Raw genomic sequence first — 18452 nt, forward strand, 5'->3', positions numbered from 1 at the left:
ACTTGAATAGAGTACTTTGAGCTTGAACGTCCTGTAGGAAAGAGTTACTTAGCTCTCTACAAATGTAACACATACCTCTGGTTGTCGGGCCACTCACTGCCATTTTCTCTTCTTTTCCTTTTGTTTTTGTTTTTGTTTTTGTTGGTTTTAGGTCTCAGTCAGTCTCTCCACCTCCAGTTCTCTCCCCACCAAGGAGTCCCATCTACCCATTCAGTGATAGTGAAACGTCAGCCTGCAGGTACCCAAGCCGCTCCAGCTCCCGGCTGCTCCTCAAGGACTGGCACCCCCGTGATCTTTCACCCCCAAATCCTCAAGCTCACTCCCCAGACACTTCACCACCCATCTGTCCTCTCAAGGCCACCAACTTCAGTTATTTGGACAGAAGCCCTTCAGTGTGCAAGAGAGAGGACCAGAAGGAGAATGTCCAAGGGGCAGCCCAGGATGTAGAGGGAGTAGCTGCTTGCCTCCCCCTTGCCCAGAGCACCCCATCCCTGGGGCCGGGAACCGGCTCACGGAGCTCCTTTCTGAACCGCACTGGCAACCGTGCCCATAGCCTGGGCATCCGGGAGAAGATCTCAGCATGGGAGGGTCGCCGAGAGGCTTCGCCCAGGATGAGCATGTGTGGGGAGAAGCGGGAGGGCTCTGGGGGCGAGTGGGCGGTCAGTGAAGGCTGTCCCAGCGTGGCGCCATCCCCCTGCAGCTCAGAAAAAACCTTCGATTTCAAGGGCCTCCGGAGGATGAGCAGGACCTTCTCAGAGTGTTCCTACCCTGAGACCGAGGAGGAGGGAGAGGCGCTCCCTGTCCGGGACTCTTTCTACCGGCTAGAGAGACGGGCAGGCCGGAGTGAGCCCAGTGCCTTCCTCAGGGGGCATGGCAGTAGGAAAGAGAGCTCAGCAGTGCTGAGTCGGATCCAGAAAATTGAACAGGCCCTGAAGGAGCAGCCAGGCCGGGGACTCCCCCAGCTCCCCAGCAGCTGCTACAGTGTAGACCGAGGGAAAAGGAAGACTGGGACCTTGGGAATCTTGGAGGAACTGACAGGGAGCACGAGTGTGAGCACTGGCAACCGGGCAGGAGGAGTGGCTGGAGTTGGGGGGGAGGCAGGCCCACCCTTGGAGAGAGAAGGCAGTGGCTCCACTAAGCCAGGGACCCCGGGAAATAGCCTGAGCTCCCAGCTGCTGCCATCAAAGAGCTCCCTTGATCCCGCTGTGAACCCTGTTCCCAAACCCAAGCGCACCTTTGAATATGAGGCTGACAAGAATCCCAAGAGTAAGCCAAGCAATGGTCTACCTCCTTCGCCCACACCTGCTGCTCCACCCCCCCTGCCCTCCACCCCAGCCCCACCAGTCACCCGGAGACCCAAGAAGGACACGCGTGGTCACCGCAAGTCCCAGAGCAGGTAACGAATGTTCCTCCAGTGTCTTCACAGCCGGGTACTGTGGCTTTCTTTTCGATGGAAGATGTGAAAGCAGACTGTAGTTGTGGGTCACAGTCAGAAGTGCTTCATGGATCCTGAAGCAGTGAGTAATTGTCAGGTGGTGACATCAATTAGGTGAAAAAGAAATTGTTCTGCTCTTGCAGGATAAGGATACATAAACGTGAGTGGGAGGATGAAAATGCTTCTTCCAAATGCTGTCTACTGAAGGTGTGGGCTGGATTTGGCGTTGGGGGGAGAGTTGGGCTACGTCTTGAGCCCTGTTGGAACTGCCTTGGTCCTTGTGGGAAAGGTAGGACCACCTTACTTTTAGATAGAATGGGCAGTCCTTTGGGGAACGTAGGATCTTAGTCTCATGACTACCTGAAATGCCAGCATTAGAAACTTATTTCCTTGAGGGAATCACTATCTGAATACTGCATGTTGCCATTAACATAGTAGCATCAATACATTTAAGATGATTTTCTCTCTCCTGAGGGCTGCCTGGCCATTTAGGGATCCTGGGCCTTTAGGAAGAGGAGATCCTTGGATCGTGAAAGGGGAGACTGATGGAAAATGTGTCAAAGAATATTTTACTGTTTTTTTGGCCATGTTCAAGAATGGCCTGTCCTGACACTGTCATTAGCTTCCTGCTCAGTCTCAGCATTCTTGACCCTGGACTACCTGGGCTGTCTCCACAATTATAAGTGACTGACTGGGCACTGGAGCTGCTAGGGTTGTGAAAGTTGACAGACACCTTATTCTCTGAATTGGGGTAGGCGGGAGCCCGCCTCCTTAGAAAGGCCTGTCTGCTTCTCCCTCACTGCCTTTCTCTTCTAACCCAAAATCAGATGGCATTTGGGCTTATTTTACTTCTCGGGGTTCTTCAGTTGGGTCTAATACTTCAGGCTACACCCAGCATATCATTCAGGGACACCATCATATAGATAACTGCTCAGCCATGAGAGGAAGACATCAGAAAGTTTCAGGTGCATGGGCCAGAAGAGCCCTGGGCTAAGGGTAATCCTGTGTTTTGGCTTACCCCAACATGCTTACTGGCTCTCAAGACTTTAACAGCCTGCCAGGAGTGTTTGCTTTGTTCTGATTTATCCATTTCTATAAATACCCATCTAGAGCCTGCCATGCACTAAACCTTGTACTGGATAAGGGGACACAGGGTCAAATAAGATACGGTTCTTCTATTCTTCCATTCTTGATGTGGTACAGGAGGTAGATCACAGATAAATCCTAGATGCTCTATGTGACACGATCCATGTCAGTGTAGGATGCTACAGAGACCCAGAGGAAGAGGCAGCTAAGTTAGACAGGGGAGTGCGGGAAGCCTCCTTATAGAGGGAGTTGTTGAGCTAAATTTAGAAGAACAAAAAAGCAGTTAGCTAGGTGGAAAAGGGGATGTGGGAGAGTATATCAGCCCGAAGGTTTAACACATACTCCTGTACATGTTACATTTATATATAATATATACACACACATATACCATATATGGTGGAGTCACTTCACATAATAATTAACATAGCAAATTAAAAAATCTGTGCTCTTGGAAAAAAAGAGAGACCATTCAAAAAGTATAAGTTCTTTTATTTGCCTATTCACACAGTGGCATATTCCCTGGAGGAGCATGAGATGGTAAGTTTGTTTCGGTTGTGTCAGGCATGATTCTTATATTTAACAATTTTTTATTTAAAAAATACCAACCAAGTATTTCTTTTGGTATTCAACCCAAAAAAAAAAAAGAAAGAAAGAAATCTGTTAAAAATAAATCTGTGGAGAAACTGACTATATTAGTCTTAATTAAAGACAGTGTGTGTTGGTCTTCAATGTGGTATCTTCCTGAGGGATTTTCAAGGGTACTTTGGCTGAACATGATTTGTATATCTGTATATTTGAGATCTGCAAAAGATGTTGACCTCACAGTATATATGTTAATGAAAGCTTGATCTCAGACCGCCAGTATCTGTGAGCCAACATTCAGGAACCACTGCACTTAATCATTGGATATTTAACTGGGTCAGAAGTCTAGGTCAGAGACAGACTTGGGAGCCATCATAGTAGGAATGGTAGATATAGCAATGGCCATCAGTATTTGGCTCCCAGAGAGCACAGAGTGAGAGAAAGAATCCTGAAGACAGAACTCTGAGAGACTCTGGCATTTAAAAGGCAAGTGGAAAAGGTATATCCCTCACATGAACCTGAAAACTAATTGCCAAAGAAGCTGTTGACTGTGTCGTGGAGGTGAAGGGAGGAGGGTGCCGGTGTAGAGTGTTCAGCTGTGTCAAGTGCTACTGAATAGCTAGGCAAGCTGAGAACAGAATGTGGCTTTTAGGACACCTTTAGTCCTTGACTTGCACCCCAAGACTCTGAGAAGTTGTTCATTAAACAAGAGAGAAAGGCTGAAATATCTAATGGTAACCAAAAGAAGAGGGAGGTGTTAATGGATTGGAGGAGGTCTTCAGTCAGTATCTTTCCTTTCTCTCCACCCCCGCCCCCCCCCCCCCCCAGGAGTTTGCTGGGACCTGCCTTGGAGAGGGAGAGGACGCAGCTAGGGTCAAGTCTTAGAAAACGGAGGAGAGGAGTAGAGAGTACTGTGGGCTCAAGCTATCTGAGGAGCTAACAAGCCGTGGTTTTGAAATTCTGTAGTAGAGGGGATGGCTATTTGCAGTATGGAAAGGAGCAGCTGACTAGCTCAAGGGAAGCTGGGTCTTGGAAGTAGCTTCTGGCTGCAAATTGCCCTCCTTGTTCCACCTCAGAAGTGGTATGATTTGTTTGGAGGTCTCAGCCCTTCCTCTTCTAACGATGCACCTATCACCACCTGATTCCCTGACCCCCAAACAGCCCTGGGCATCACCCATCCACTGTTGAGCCCTTACTACTTGTTAAGAGCAGGAGCGCTTGCTAGGATGCAGGCATAATGGAGGCTCCAGAGGCTGAACAGGCACTCCATTCTGTGGTACTGGCAGATACTTCGCAAGGATGATAGGCTCCAGGGCTTGGAGGCCCAGGTTAAAAGCTCAGACCCTGGAGTCAGACAGCCTCGGTGAGTCCGGCCACTTGTAACTTCATCTCCCTGAGCCTCCATCTCCTCATTCATAAAATGGCACAATAGCTAGTAGCAGCATTGTGAAGGTTAATGAGGTCCATGTGCAAGGTGTTTGACATAGCATCTGACACATCGCACCCTTTTTAGCTGTGGGATTTGTTACTGGTATGATTAGCAGGCACCGAGGCTGGGGTCTCTCAGACCATTTATCTCCTCATTTGAATGGTAAGTTTGGATCCACCTTGATACATTGCTTGGTAGCTGGTTTGTGAGGAGGACCTCTGGTCTTTGCTGTTGCCCATGGCCATTCCCCCAGTGAGGCGGTTGGAATCTAGTTCTGCTGAAATGACCCATGCTCTTGTTATCCACAGAAAATCCTTTGAGTTTGAGGATGCATCCAGTCTCCAGTCCCTGTACCCCTCTTCTCCCACTGAGAATGGTACTGAGAGCCAACCCAAGTTTGGATCCAAAAGCACTTTAGAAGAAAATGCCTATGAAGATATTGTGGGTAAGCTGTGGTAGAGGTGGCGGGCTGGCTTATCTCTGGGGGCTGCAGAACAGGAACAGGAGGGACACTCCCAGGTTCCACTTCATTCACTGGGGGCAGACATGGCCCAGCTTCTGGAACTTCTCAAGAAAATGGGCATCAGGGGAAGCATCTTGGAAAAGACTGAGCAGCTAAGAGATTAAAGCCTGACCTTGAATGAACTGAAACTGAAAGGCTTCTGGGACCACAGTAAGGGGAAAACCATATCATTCCTTTTATTTTCAGAAGGCTTCCTTAGCTGTGTGCCCTTCCTTAGCTGTGTAATCTTAGGCAAATCACGTTTCTGAGGCCTGTTTCCTCTTATAAAGTGATGATGATGATACGTTAATAACAACAACAACAAAAACAATAATAATAATAATAATACCTCAAAGGATTATTGTTAGGATTCAATGAGATAAAATTTATATCAGAGTACCTAGCACAGTGCCTGGTCCTTAATATGTATCTCTTCTACTTTCTCTTAAAGTAAATGGTGTCAAGAAAGCATCTGGGATTTTATTCTGCTTGCATACTAACAAGTTTAGCCTTCCCTGACTTCACAGATGCTGGCCGAAGACACAAGACTCTTGGATCACAGTCAAAGGACTTTATTACTCATGGCACAGCAGGCAGCACATGGGTCCCCTTGCTCCCAGGTCCCATGAGGCAGTGTGGAGGAGGTCCAGGTTGAAACTGCACTTACATGTGGGTCTGTGTGCCAGGAGGAACTTCAGGCTGAAGGAACCCCAGTCTTTCCAGGGGGTGGCTAGCAAACATGCCCAACCTTTGCCCCACAAGGAGGTCTTGTTTTTATTATTCTGGCCAGGAAACAAACCTGCCTCTGCCCTGGAGGAAGACACTATCTCTACCTTCTGAGGTTGTTTGCTATACATCTTTGAAAAGACAGTCTGGATGGGTTCTTCCCCTTGCTCAAAAGTCAGAAATGTAAAATACCATGGAGAATTGTCCTTCAACAACTGGGAGGACTTGGTGTTGGCAAACTTGTGTTCCAGGGTCAACAAAAAACTGGTAGTCTCGGCTGCGTTGGGTTTATTTTGGGCTTTCATTTGAATCCTGGTCTTATTCTCTTTAGTGGGGCTTCAGTTTTGTTGGAGTAAAGTATGTGTGAGTGTCACTCAAGAGAAGCATTGTGCTTGTGCACTTGACCCCTCCTCTCTCATCTCTGGCTCTGTCTCATCTCTGTGTTAGGCCTTGAGGCTGGAGACCCTTGAAAGTTCTTAGTTAACATATTAGAGAGAAAAACGGCCCTAATGGAGAACCCTCCAGATTCTCCTAAGACTAGAGAATCTTAGGAAGAGGGGGTCGTCTATTCCCTCATTTGATCTTTGCCAACAGTTTCATAGTTTTCTCCTGATAACTTGCTGGGCCAGCATTTCTGGGGAAATAGAAGCAGTGCTTGGATCCACATAAGCACTGCTTCCCCAGGAGCAGAATATATAGTATATAGCCATCCAAAATTAGGTCATAACAGGAATACTGTGGGATTGAGGTCCCTAGAATAGCAAAAGGGTTTAGAGAGGGAGGCCTTTTCTCTTAACCCTGGGAAAAAGCATTGTACATATAGTCACCCAGAGTTGAGGTCAAGACCTGTGGGGATCAGCTCCATATCCCCATCTTCCTCCCCACTCCAGTTTCAGGATACATTTCTGTTTCCTCTAGCTTAGAAGAAACCAGAATGTGTTATTGCTGCCCAGGGCCCTTCAGAGCACCCAGTGTGGCTGCTGCAGTGGGCCAAGGAGACTATGGTTCTTAACCCCCCTCCCCCAGTAGACCAGGCACTGCCCACACTGTGATCCTCTTCTCTGAGAAGGCTTTGCAGCCCTTCTGTGCTGTCCTGTCATTTCAAGTGGGGAAATGTTTTGTATCAGCTGAACTGAAATAAGAGAAAGGGATGCTTCAACCATATCTCCCTGTGCAGAGTTCCATGATCCAAGGCTCTGTCTGGGCTTGTTTGGGGACCATATCTGGTGGTACAGGGGGAGATAAGAATCTGAGGGGCACTGTCCTAGGAAACAGAACTGTTCTCTGGGCCTTCTTAGGTCAGGTTAGGGAGAAGAGGGAGAGAGAGGCAAGTGTGTCTGGGTCTCCGTCTCTTCACTTAGTAGAGGGGACTTACTGCCACTTTGGGATGTTGTATGAGGAGGCAAAGAAATATAGGAGCAGCTTGGATGCTTCTTGATTGTGTGAGTTAGAGCTGGGGGTAAGGGCTGGTATGGGATGAGGTTGGAATTAGGGTGTATTCCTTAGCTGCTCACCTGGCTTCTGGATCTTTGGAGCATTATGCAGAGAGTATGGGAGGAGTACTCAGGAAAGTGTTAGAGGGAAGGCAGGGGAGTGACCCAGACACCTGGGTTTTGCTTCTGCTTTGTGGGGTGTGGGTATAGTTAGTTCAGTGCCCTGGATATGGCTTCCTCCTTTGTATCCCCCACAACAGTGCTGTCTGAATTTCTAGACTTGACCAGGGAGGCTAGAGGGAAGTACAAGAGAGAATATCTCTCTCAGATTCTGGTTGATTTATCCCCTTCTCCTTCCCGGGAGACAGGCCCAAGAATTTGGACCCCCCCCCAGAGGCTTCACCAGGGCCTTTGTTGCTGAACTCTGAATGTCAGTTTCACTTTTGCCTGGGATTGACCAGTGCCTAGGACTTCCCAGGAGCCTTCTCTCTGTTCTTGGCCCAGCCTGTGCTCTATGAGGTTAAGGTCGTTTCTGGTTCTGTTTGGATTAACGAACTCTTATGTTGCCTTGCTTGCACAGTGACAGACAAAGCTTTGTTTTGGGTGTGTGATAATGGGGCCGGCGGGGGGCAGGGAGCACCCACGTTAAATCTCCATCTTGGGGACCAGTTGATTGGATTGGAGTTTCTGGTCTGTTAGAGGTTGAGTATCAGTTGGCCCAGAAACTAACATGTCTTCTCTGTGAGCAGTGGACTTGAATGAGGGGCCTCAGGGAATTTGCTGGCCTCCTGCCCACACCAGGCATGATGCCTGGGGACCTGTGGTGGGATATTCCAAAACAGGCTGAGGTTTATCCTGCTAATTTGCAATAGAGGGGTTCAAAAATAAAGTTACTGTCTTTGCTTTCTGGGGCTGTTAATTTCGCCTGTCCAATTTGACATCTGCCCCTGAAGATGCTGCTATTCTACAAAGCCTTATAATCATTTGCATTTTGAGCCTGACACTTAAAAATGCACCCAAGGAAGCAGCTTGTTAGGGAGTTATGTGGAGTGGCCTCGGCGCCTGACCAGGGAGCCTGGACTGCATTCCTGCAGAGGTTCCCACTCCCATCAGCTAGTTGGGGCTGAGGGAGAGTTTCCAGGAACTTGAACGGGATGGGAGCTGGGGACCGAGCCAGTTAGCCTGACTGCAAAGCGTTTTGAACCTCTGTTCTTTCTGCCTTCTTCTCTTATTTGTCCCCAGGCAGGAAGGTAGTAAGGAACATAGGGCACCTAACAGCATTGAGGCTGCAACCCAGAGTGTGTTGTGGGGGATTTGGGCCTTTATCCTGGCCCTCTCTCCACCTTGGGAAGGAGGGGAAGAAGCTGAGAACCAGGAGAAACAGCTGGTTCAAACCGGGAGAGGTTTTGACAGGGAAGCTGTAGACTGGGCCCTAATCAGGGTGTGGTCAGGAAGCTTAGGATTGTGTTGGGAGAAATTCTCAGTGCCTATGCATATTCACACACATTTCGTCCCTAACTGGTTCTTCCAGTGTGTGTGTGTGTGTGTGTGTGTGTGTGTGTGTGTGTGTGTGTGTGTGTGGAGTGAGTGCTGTTTGGTACATGTGGTTAATGACCAAAGTTGCTGTGGGGAGAAATGGGGGCAGGGCTGGGTGGGTGGGGTGGGTTTCTTCCTTTGAGAGGATCAGTGTGATAAGTATGGTCTCTGACAAGCCCCTTTAAAACAGTGCAAAGCAGAAATTCTTGGCGATGCCCTTGTTCCATATCTCATCAGCAAAGCTGGGAAGGGCTGAGACCTCTGGCTTCCCCAGCTGGGCTTGATGTGATGGGGCTGCTCAGGTCCAGGCTTCTGGGGAAGAGGGCCTACCTCTTTTCCCACTCCTAGGGCATTGTGGTGCAGACCACCCTTGAGGAAGCTGTGTGAGTGGAAATGCAGGTAAAAAGTCTGGTGTCTACCAGGCTTCCTGTCTCCCACCCATGCCCCTGCTAAATCTTTCCCATACTCACTCAGCTGTAGCTTCTCCAGCCTTGCTGTTGTCTTGTTTCCCCAGAGGGAGTTCAGAGCCCTTTTCCCCAACCCTCCTCCTCTCCCAATTCTGAGCCATTGCTTCTGGGTTAATTTTCTCTTGGCAGGTTCAGGTGTGGTTCTACTCAGGGCCTGCTTGGTCTCTGCATATTCCCATCCCCTGGGCACCCTTAGTCCCTGGAAAAAATGACTGGGGGTATGTCTTCTGAGACAGTTCCAAAACAGTGGCCAGAAACAGTCTTGGAAGTCAAGAGTAGCAGGTGAACTAGGGCTGTGAAGGCCCAGCTAAGGGTGGGGAGGCAGGGCTTGGGCCAGCAGTCATTTCCTGAAGAAGGGATTAGTGGCCTGCTTATATCAGAGAGAATTTTAAGCATTGCTGAAGAAGAAAGAAGCTGGTGTTAAGGCTGGAAAGACAGGAGGGGCATTGAGGCTTTCCTGAAATTTTGTTTCCAGAGGCAATACTAGTATTGAGACCCTCGTGTTCCCAACTGTTTTCTTGTCACTGATGTGTATCAACATTGTACTTCTATTACTTCCCTGGACCTCAGTCCCTTATATCTATTTCTGAGAGCTTTGGATTTTATATCACTTTTCAAGGCTCTGATTCTTGGGGAAGAAAGAAGGAAGAGAAGGAAGGTGAGAGGGAGAAGAAAAGAATGAGGGAAGGATGGAGGAAAGAGGGTTTGTGTTGGGAGTCATATCATGGCACTCAGAATCTGTTAGGAAGTTTAGAAACATCTGTCTAAAGCAGTCGTTCTTAATAGGGCAGGGGAGTAATTTCAACCATCCACCCATCCATCCTTCCTTCCTTCCTTCCTTCCTTCCTTCCCTCCCTCCCTCCCTTTCTCCCTCCCTCCTTCGTTCCATACATTCATCCATCCATTCACCCATCCGTGCATTTATCCATCTGCTCAGGGGACATTTGAGAGTGTCTGGAGACATTTCTGGTTATTACAACAGAGGTGGTGCTACTGTCATCTAGTGGATTGAGGCCAGGGTTGCTGCTGAACATCCTACAAATGCACAGGAAAGGCTACCACCACAACAAGAATTTCCCAGCCCCAAATGTCAGTAGTTTGGAGAAACTCTGATCTAAAGGACTTGAGAGACAAGGTCATCCTGTTGGTTTGAGGGATGATGATAAGGACTTTGGCTGGTCATCCAGGTCAAGGCAGTTTGGATTTGATGAGCTTGGAATAAATGTTCTTCCTGCCCCCATCTGAGCAGTGATGCTCTGGTCCCGTTTCCCACTATCAGGAAGATTGTGTCCTGGCATTCTTGATTCCTTGATCCACCCACCTCATCAATACAGAATATATTTTGGAGGGAGACCAAGAAGTACTGAGTCTCTCCTGACTCCTCTCTAAGTGCCTAGAGTAAGGTAGGCTGGATGCCAGATTTGATACTTGGCTTCTTGAGGCAGGGTTGCTGGGCCAGTTCTGCTTAGTCAGGACTCTGGAATGGAGACAAGTCATATTCATAGCATGACTGTGTTACAGGAAAACTCCGCTCAATTGCTGGGGACTCTGCGTGGTGCTCGGAATCACTTCATCCAGTCCCAGATCCTTTCTTGACCCATTCTTGACTCAAGTTCAAGAGATTTGCGTTGCTCCCATGGCACCCTTCCTTCACATCTCTTCCCTCCCCCTACCTCTGTTGAATGCATTTCCTAAATTCATTGTGGTTTTTCATGATAATAATAAATAGATCCCCCCATCTGGGGGATTTGAGGGGGGTAACTGTAGATTCCCCCAGTTTGGGGGAAACTGAGAATTCTGTAAGCATATAGGGATTAGTTTTTCTTTTGTGTTCCATCCTAGGAAAGCTTACACTGTCAGTGGCCTTGTTTCTAATCATATGGCTCTTTATTCTGCCTGCTCCCTGAGAAGTGGTATTTGAACTCCTCCCGGGTGTGAGGCACATCCAGGCATCTGCAGGGCTCAGCAGTCACTAGGCTCCATTCTGGTGCTGACCAGGGAAAAGAGGAGTGAGGCCTGTTCTCTTCATGTATGCTACCCCCAGCACAGCCTAATGCTGGTCACTGGTGCCTAGGTCCCACGTCCCAGACAGGGGCATTGATGTGGCAGGGAGGATATGGAAAGACAAGGAAAAGAGGAGCAGAGGGCTGTATTCACTCACAGTGCCCACAGATCCGTTGCAGGCTTGAGCCAGGACTGACCTGGCTCATGATGTTATTGGAGTGTAGCAACGTCCAGGTATGGTTGTAGGGAAAGAGGTAGGCAGGTATGGCTATGGGTAGGAGTTGCTTTTATGGGCAGGGACTGTGCTGTCAACTTCCCGAGGTTTGCTCGTAGTGACAGTACAGTGCCTGCTGCCAGGGTTTTAAGAATTGGTCCTGAAAAGCAAAAACTCCCCACCCTCACCCCTAGGCCCAGGCTGCTGTCAGGCCTTTCACACCTCCCTATGTCATAGCAGGAGGGCTTATTCCAAAAGGGGAGTGAAGATCAATCTGTTTTTCCAGGTCAGCAGTAGAGGAATTAGAGTGACACTGTAATGAGAGCAGTACGTTGAGCAGATCGTTACCGAAATCTCACTACTTGACTGACAGTGTTCTGGTGTGGGGGTTATCTGTGGACTGGATGGTAGACCTGCCCTGAAAGAGCGGTGCATGGTAGAGTGATTGAGAGGGAAGCCTGGGAGCGCCTTGCTCCTTATAGTTCATCAGTGTTCCTCCATGCCCATCCCGCAGAGTGGTCTTCAGGGAGCATTGCTAATGGGACAGCCTGGTGACCTCTGAAAGCCTTTCCTACCTTGAACTGTATATCTCTGGGGCTTTCACGGCAGAGGAACTGGAGCCAAGGAACAACGCCTGGTGTTGGCTTTGTCCTCTGGCTGGGTGCAGGCAGGGGTAGCTGAGCCAGTCTTGTGCAATCTCTGAATTTATAAAGCAGAGGCCAGACAAGGCTGAGCTGAAGTGGGGGTGGGGGTGGGGGGGGTTCGCTTCTGGTTTTGGAGCCGGGATCTGTTTGTAGCCTCCCCACTGCAGACAGGCAGCTGTATGACTCATGGGCTAAAGGGCCAGGCAGAAGCCATTCTCTTTGGTTCACAGGAATTCTGCTTGTTTATTTGTGAGTGCATGTGTTTCCTCCTTCCCTTCTCCCCGTCTCTAACTTCTCCCCCTCTGCAGGAGATCTACCCAAGGAGAATCCATATGAGGATGTGGACTTAAAGAGCCGAAGAGCAGGACGAAAATCCCAGCAACTGTCTGAAAACTCCTTGGACTCTTTGCACAGGATGTGGGGTCCTCAGGACAGGAAGTACAACAACCCACCCACTCAGGTAACTGCAGCCCTGACTTGAGCCAGTGCGAGGGCCACAGGAGAGGCCTGTCCCACCAGGGTTTGGGCCCACTTCCACTCAGGCTCTTTCCCTCATAGTGCTTGACAAAGGAGGTGACCTCAGGAAAGGCCTCTGCATGCAGGGACTAATGTCATGTCAGAATCCTCACAGGGAAGTGAGGCATGCCCTTGGGGCACCCTGCCCCATGCTCTTCCCTTCACTGCTTGAGCTCTGAGCTGCAACACCAAGGCATGAGCCTCTGCCGCCTCCTGTCTTATCATTGTTCCTGCTCCCCTTCTGTGGGTAACAGAAAGATGGGGGCCCTGGTTGGAGTCCTGATATTCTGCAGCTCTGGCAGAAATGATCTCAGTACTGGCATTTGGGGGCCAGGCATAGGCCCAAGAAGCAGATTTGGAGAGCTAGACGCGTGTCTACCAGACCTTGAGCCACTTGTGTTGGAGGAAATAAGAATGAATCTTTAAGGACTGATAGAAGGCAGAAAGAGAAAAAAGACGGAGTCAAAGGAGGCCCTTAGACTCTGGCTCATTCTGGCCTTATCTGGGGTGGACAGGAAGCAGGAGAATGGACCTACCCAGGCAATTCAAATTTTCTTTGCAAATGGAGGGACCTGGATATTTTGTAACATTGGCTAGAGAATACAGAAATTTCTTCTGGTTTTGGAACGATGTAATCATTTTTATACAAGAGTCACCTTTCTAATGTGCTGTATTCAAACAGGCTTCCACTGAACTTATGTTGCCAGACTGGTTGGGTGGGAAGAGGGCCTTGGGGGATGGGAGGAAGGAGGACTTAACTGAAGAGTGATGAGAGGGAATTCTAGATGCAGACAGTGGGTAGGAGGCAGGCCGAGTTGGCAGGGGTGCTGCCTTTCTAGCAGTGAGCTGGGTCTGCGAAGAGTAAGGTGCCCTGTTGGGAGAAGTGTTGGTCTAGATGGAGAGAATAGATCAGGGCCAGGGAGGGGCAGCTGGGTGAAGGCAACTGGCTATGAGGCCCACCTTGCCAGGCTTTGATAGATAGTGAAAGCCCAGAGCCCTTCTGTTTTTCTTGGAAGAAGTAAGCAGGACCAGGCTGTCATGTGGATTATGGCCCCTGCTAAAGAAGCCTTTTAGGGCTGGATTGGGGGCTCGGGGTTGGTGGGAGGTTGGGGTGGGGGAAGACTAGCTCCATCAGCCAGGCTGAATAATGAGCAAAGTCTAAGCCTTGCCCCGAAGCTCACAAGGAGCCCCCAGAATTCCTGCTTGGCCTTATCTTTTCACTCAGATGAGAGCCCAGTTTTCTTAGCCTCTGCTTTCTTTTTTTTCTGGCAGAGGTGGTTCAGCTTTCTTTGTAGAAGCATGTATCTAATCTAGCCCTGACCTGCTGATTAGCAGCTGAGGTCTTAAAAGAGGAAACCCAGGCAGAGGGAAATTCCAGGATGGGATTCGGGGGAGCCAGGGATGCCAGCCAAGGCATGTGGTGAACCCCTCTCCCATGTCTTCTCTCCCATGCCAGCTGTCCCTGAAACCCAACAGCCAGTCCCTGCGCAGTGGGAACTGGTCAGAAAGGAAGAGCCACCGGCTGCCACGATTACCCAAAAGGCACAGCCATGACGACATGCTGCTGCTAGCTCAGCTGAGCCTGCCGTCTTCACCCTCTAGCCTTAATGAGGACAGCCTCAGCACCACAAGTGAGCTGCTGTCCAGCCGAAGGGCCCGCCGCATTCCCAAGGTAGCCTCCCCAGAGGAGCCAACCTGGGCTGGGCAGGTGGGTGGGCAGGTGGGCAGCTCTTCCCTCCCTCCCTCCCTCCCTCCCTCCCTTCCTTCCTTCCTTCCTTCCCTCCCTAATCTGGGGCTACTTCCTCAATTCTCCTTGAATAAATTCTGGGTCCTCACACTGGCCCTTTCTCTTTCATCTGGTTAATTCTCTCTCTTATTACCAAAGATGCATTAATGAGTAATGAATGAGTGCACAGATATTAGGGCAAGGACAGGCTAGCCTCTCCCCCAGGGAGCACTCTATGCCATTGAATGAATGGAAACCAGTCCTTTAGGAGACTCCCCATTAGTGAGTGTGGGGTGTGCATTTGGAGATCTCTGCACACATTAAACACTTCCAGGCTTTGAAGGACCTAGGACTCAAACATGAGTCTTCCTTTCTCTGACTCTCAGAATTGAGAGTTTTCAGCAACGATTTGCACACACAGGCAGTCAGACCCAAATCCCCAGCCCAAAGCTGCAGGATTTAGCCAAATGGTATTTTTAGTTTGCAAACAATGCTTGGGTATATTGGGAATTTAGCTCCTTCCTGTCGGGGCCCCAGGTTATAGCCTAGAGGGAAAGGCTCGAATCTTTGTTCCTGTTATTATGTCTGAGGAGCTCTTTGTCTCCTTTGGTTCAGTGACTCTGGGGACCCAGAAGCTCCCATCCTGTCTAGTTTGATCACAGTTCCTTCCTCTAGGGAGCTAAGTTTAACATCGTTGCACATTGGGGCAGGAGACCAGTTAGGGGATGAGGTAAAGAGCAACCAGACAGTCTGCACTCAGGGTCAGTGCAGCAGGGAGACCAGGACCGGGCCCAGTGTCAGGAGGGCAGAAAGCTTGCACCTGAGGGAATGAATGGGCTACTAATCAGCCTTCTTGGAAGTAGGGGCAACTGGTTACCTCACCAGGGTTACCTCACCCTCCCTGCTTTTCTCACCCAGCTTGTCCAAAGAATTAACTCCATCTACAACGCCAAGAGGGGAAAGAAGAGGTTAAAAAAGCTGTCTATGTCCAGCATTGAGACAGCATCACTGAGAGGTAGGCCTTGATATCTGAGCTGGTTCAGGTATCTGGGGCCCTTGGACGTTAGGAATGGGGAGAGGCACGGACTTGCCTCAATTTACCCTTCTTTGGGCTGATCACAGGATTCTGCTGCCTTCTAGGAGGGTAGAGTCCTGCCAAGAAGTAGCACATAGAAGGGGAGGGCCAAAGAGGGAAGGAAGCCATGGGATGGGTTAGTTCAGGCTTTGGGCTGCACGGCCCTGATTAGGGAGGTGGGTGTGGGAATCTGCTTCTGGCAAAAGGAAAGGCCGGGCTTATAGAGCTCTGTGGTCTGTTTCCCATTTCAAATCTTCGCGTCCTGGAGGCAAGCCCTGTGTTCCAGACCTATAGGCCTCTCTTCTGGTTCAGCCTCCAGCTCAGGCCTTCAGCAGCTTTCCCCAGATCAGGACTGGGTGGAGAGGGGTTTGTATAGCAGTTAGCACCTTCAGTTTGAACTCAGGGGACCCTGGGCCCATAGAAGCCCAGACTACGTATGATCCATCCCTTGTGAGGATAGCTGGGAGGGGGGCATGGAGAACATTGGCTGTGGGGCGGTGGCTCAGCAAGCGTGCACTCCTGCTGTTACTTTTCCAGATGAGAATAGTGAGAGCGAGAGCGACTCTGACGACAGGTTCAAAGGTGAGGTGTGGCTCCCCAAGAACACGGAACCCCTTCCCAGCCCTCTCTGTAGGGACTTGCCCCCCTCCCTCTACACATATAGTTCCAACGTCCCCATTTGGCCTGCTTTGGAAAGGCAACAGGCAGGCAGGATAGCAGCCAACAGAGCAAGGAACTATAGGGGAGCCTCTCCTACTGCGTGCAAGGCAGCCCTGCCAAGTTGAACTCAGACAGCCCCCTTCACCTGGACTTCCACAAGGTGTCGTCCCCGAGAGTTAGGTGCTAGATTTGCCTGGTAAATGCTGCAAATCTGGAGGTTTAGAGGTGGGTTTAGAAGATTGCAAGTACCTCTTCTGGCTTAAGAAACGTGCCACGGTCTGAGGAAAACTGGTCCTCTGGAGGCCCCAAAGCCACTCACCCCCCATATCCATAGAGAGGAGGCCTGCCACCTCCCTGAAAAGGTTTTGGGAACTTCCTGTTCCGGAAGCCTTGGACAAATGTCTGTTCTTTCTCTACTGGGAAACCTGCCTAGACTTTCCTGGATGGTTATAGTATGTGGAACCTAGCTCCTTCCTTCCCTTCTCTACTGGTTCCACCAGGCATGTGGGCAAATGGACTTTGGGTCAGGAAACTGGGACAAAGGGTCCAGGTCCAAGGACTCTTGAGAGGGGTCCAGGATGAAGCCTCCATGGAGGTCCACGTTTTCTCATGTTGACACTAGGCAGAGGTAGGTAGGCGCAGTGATACACGCCTGGGTTTGCTGGGCTCAAGCAGTCTTGCCAGCCCCAGCCCAGCCTCCAGAGGCTCCAGTAGTAGCTCCCTGAGGCAGGGTAGGGCCTTTGCACAGGCGTAGATACATTGCTCCTGCCACTTCTCCCCCAAAACCTGCCTGGACAGGGCATCAGGCCAGGCTCCTGCACTTAGAGGTGGTCCACAGAGGCAGAGCCTGAGAGGGAGGCTGATGTGGAATCTGTGAGGGTCCAGCCTGCCTGTCCCCTGACCTGTGACCTGCCCCCAGCCCACACACAGCGCCTAGTCCACATCCAGTCGATGCTGAAGCGTGCGCCCAGCTATCGGACCCTGGAGCTGGAACTGCTCGAGTGGCAAGAGCGGGAGCTTTTTGAGTACTTTGTGGTGGTGTCCCTCAAGAAGAAGCCATCTCGAAACACCTACCTCCCTGAAGTCTCCTACCAGTTTCCCAAGGTGAGGCCATCTCTCCCTCCTCCCATCCCCTCCTCTAGCACCTTCTGTCTTCCTGGCCCATCTGTGCAGCAAGAAAGATCCTGGTCCTGCTGCAGTCACTCCCCTCACTGCGACAGCCCTGAGCATAGATCCTGCTAGCCAGCAGGGAACAGAGGGCTTCAGGGGGTGTGGGTTTGGGTCAGTGCTTGTTCAGAGCATGAGGGTGGAGAGAACACCTCCCAGTATGCTTAGAATGAAATCCAGATTTTTTATAAGGTTGGCAAAGGGCCTGAGGAAGGGCCCCCAGGTACTTCTATTTTATTTCTTTTTTTTTTAAACCATTTTATTGAGACCTAATTCACATACTGTATAATTCAGCCAGTTAAAGTATACAGTTCAATGACTTTTAGTATATTCAGAGTTGTACAATTAGAACATTTTTATCACCTCAAAAAGAAACCCTGTACCAATGAGTTGTCCCTCCCCATCCCCTACCTACTTTCCCTCTTACCACACCTTCTCTGCCCATCACCAGCCAGCCAACCTGGCCTCCTTTCTCTCTGCCTCTGCCTGGAATGTTCTTTTTTCAGCTCTGCACATGGCTGCCAGCTCTTTTTCATTCCTCATTCTCTGCCCATATAGTACCTCTTCCAGGAGATCTTTCCAAATACCTAAGATATCCCTTCCCCTGCCTGGTTCTGTCTGTCATATCTCCCTATTTATTTCCTTTGCAGCACCCTCTGAAATGTTGTTGTTGAGTATCTCACCCTCCTGACTAGAATGTGCAGGGACAGGGACCTTGCCCATGTTGTTTTCCATCGGTAGCCCCAGAGCATGACACAGGGCCAGGTGCCACAGAAAAGCGCTCATTTGGCACATATTGAATGAATAAATGATGACTCAGCCCACACCCAGACCTCGCTGTAAGAATCGGGAATGGGAACAGGATTGCTGAGAAGCAGAAGCATGCCAGTTGGTAGGATGCCATCTAGAGCTCTCAGGGGAGGAGACGCTTCTCAGCCACCCCCCACCACCTCCAGGATCCACATCTTCTCTTGTCTATCTCTCCCTATGTTTCTCTCCCCATAGCTGGACCGACCCACCAAGCAGATGCGGGAGGCAGAGGAGAGGCTCAAGGCCATTCCCCAGTTTTGTTTCCCTGATGCCAAGGACTGGCTTCCTGTGTCAGAGTATAGCAGGTGAGGCCTGGCCTGGTCTGGCTGGAGGCAGGAGGGGGCAGAATCTCCTTTACCTCCATAGCAGGGGCAACTGCATGGGGCACACCCAAGTCCCAGCCTGCTCTTTTACAGCAACCTAGCCCTTCACCCCTCCTT

At 50.1% G+C, this 18452-nt stretch overlaps 1 protein-coding gene across 9 annotated transcripts in view; it reads left to right on the top strand.

Moving 5' to 3' along the window:
* Positions 1 to 18452, top strand: part of DENND2B (DENN domain containing 2B) — a 177425-nt gene that overhangs the window by 142968 nt on the left and 16005 nt on the right. For 7 of the 9 annotated variants that reach the window (XM_027073196.2, XM_027073192.2, XM_027073195.2 and 4 more), the window contains 8 exons: positions 152 to 1396; positions 4841 to 4977; positions 12367 to 12518; positions 14031 to 14246; positions 15219 to 15315; positions 15913 to 15957; positions 16955 to 17139; positions 18208 to 18317. In XM_027073196.2, the coding sequence (XP_026928997.1) occupies positions 152 to 1396; positions 4841 to 4977; positions 12367 to 12518; positions 14031 to 14246; positions 15219 to 15315; positions 15913 to 15957; positions 16955 to 17139; positions 18208 to 18317 (2187 nt within the window). The remainder of the gene's footprint in view (positions 1 to 151; positions 1397 to 4840; positions 4978 to 12366; positions 12519 to 14030; positions 14247 to 15218; positions 15316 to 15912; positions 15958 to 16954; positions 17140 to 18207; positions 18318 to 18452) is intronic. The other 2 variants (XM_027073200.2, XM_053203496.1) reach the window with 1 other exon arrangement.

This window comes from Acinonyx jubatus, chromosome D1 (assembly GCF_027475565.1).
Source record: "Acinonyx jubatus isolate Ajub_Pintada_27869175 chromosome D1, VMU_Ajub_asm_v1.0, whole genome shotgun sequence".
Taxonomy (NCBI): domain Eukaryota; kingdom Metazoa; phylum Chordata; class Mammalia; order Carnivora; family Felidae; genus Acinonyx; species Acinonyx jubatus.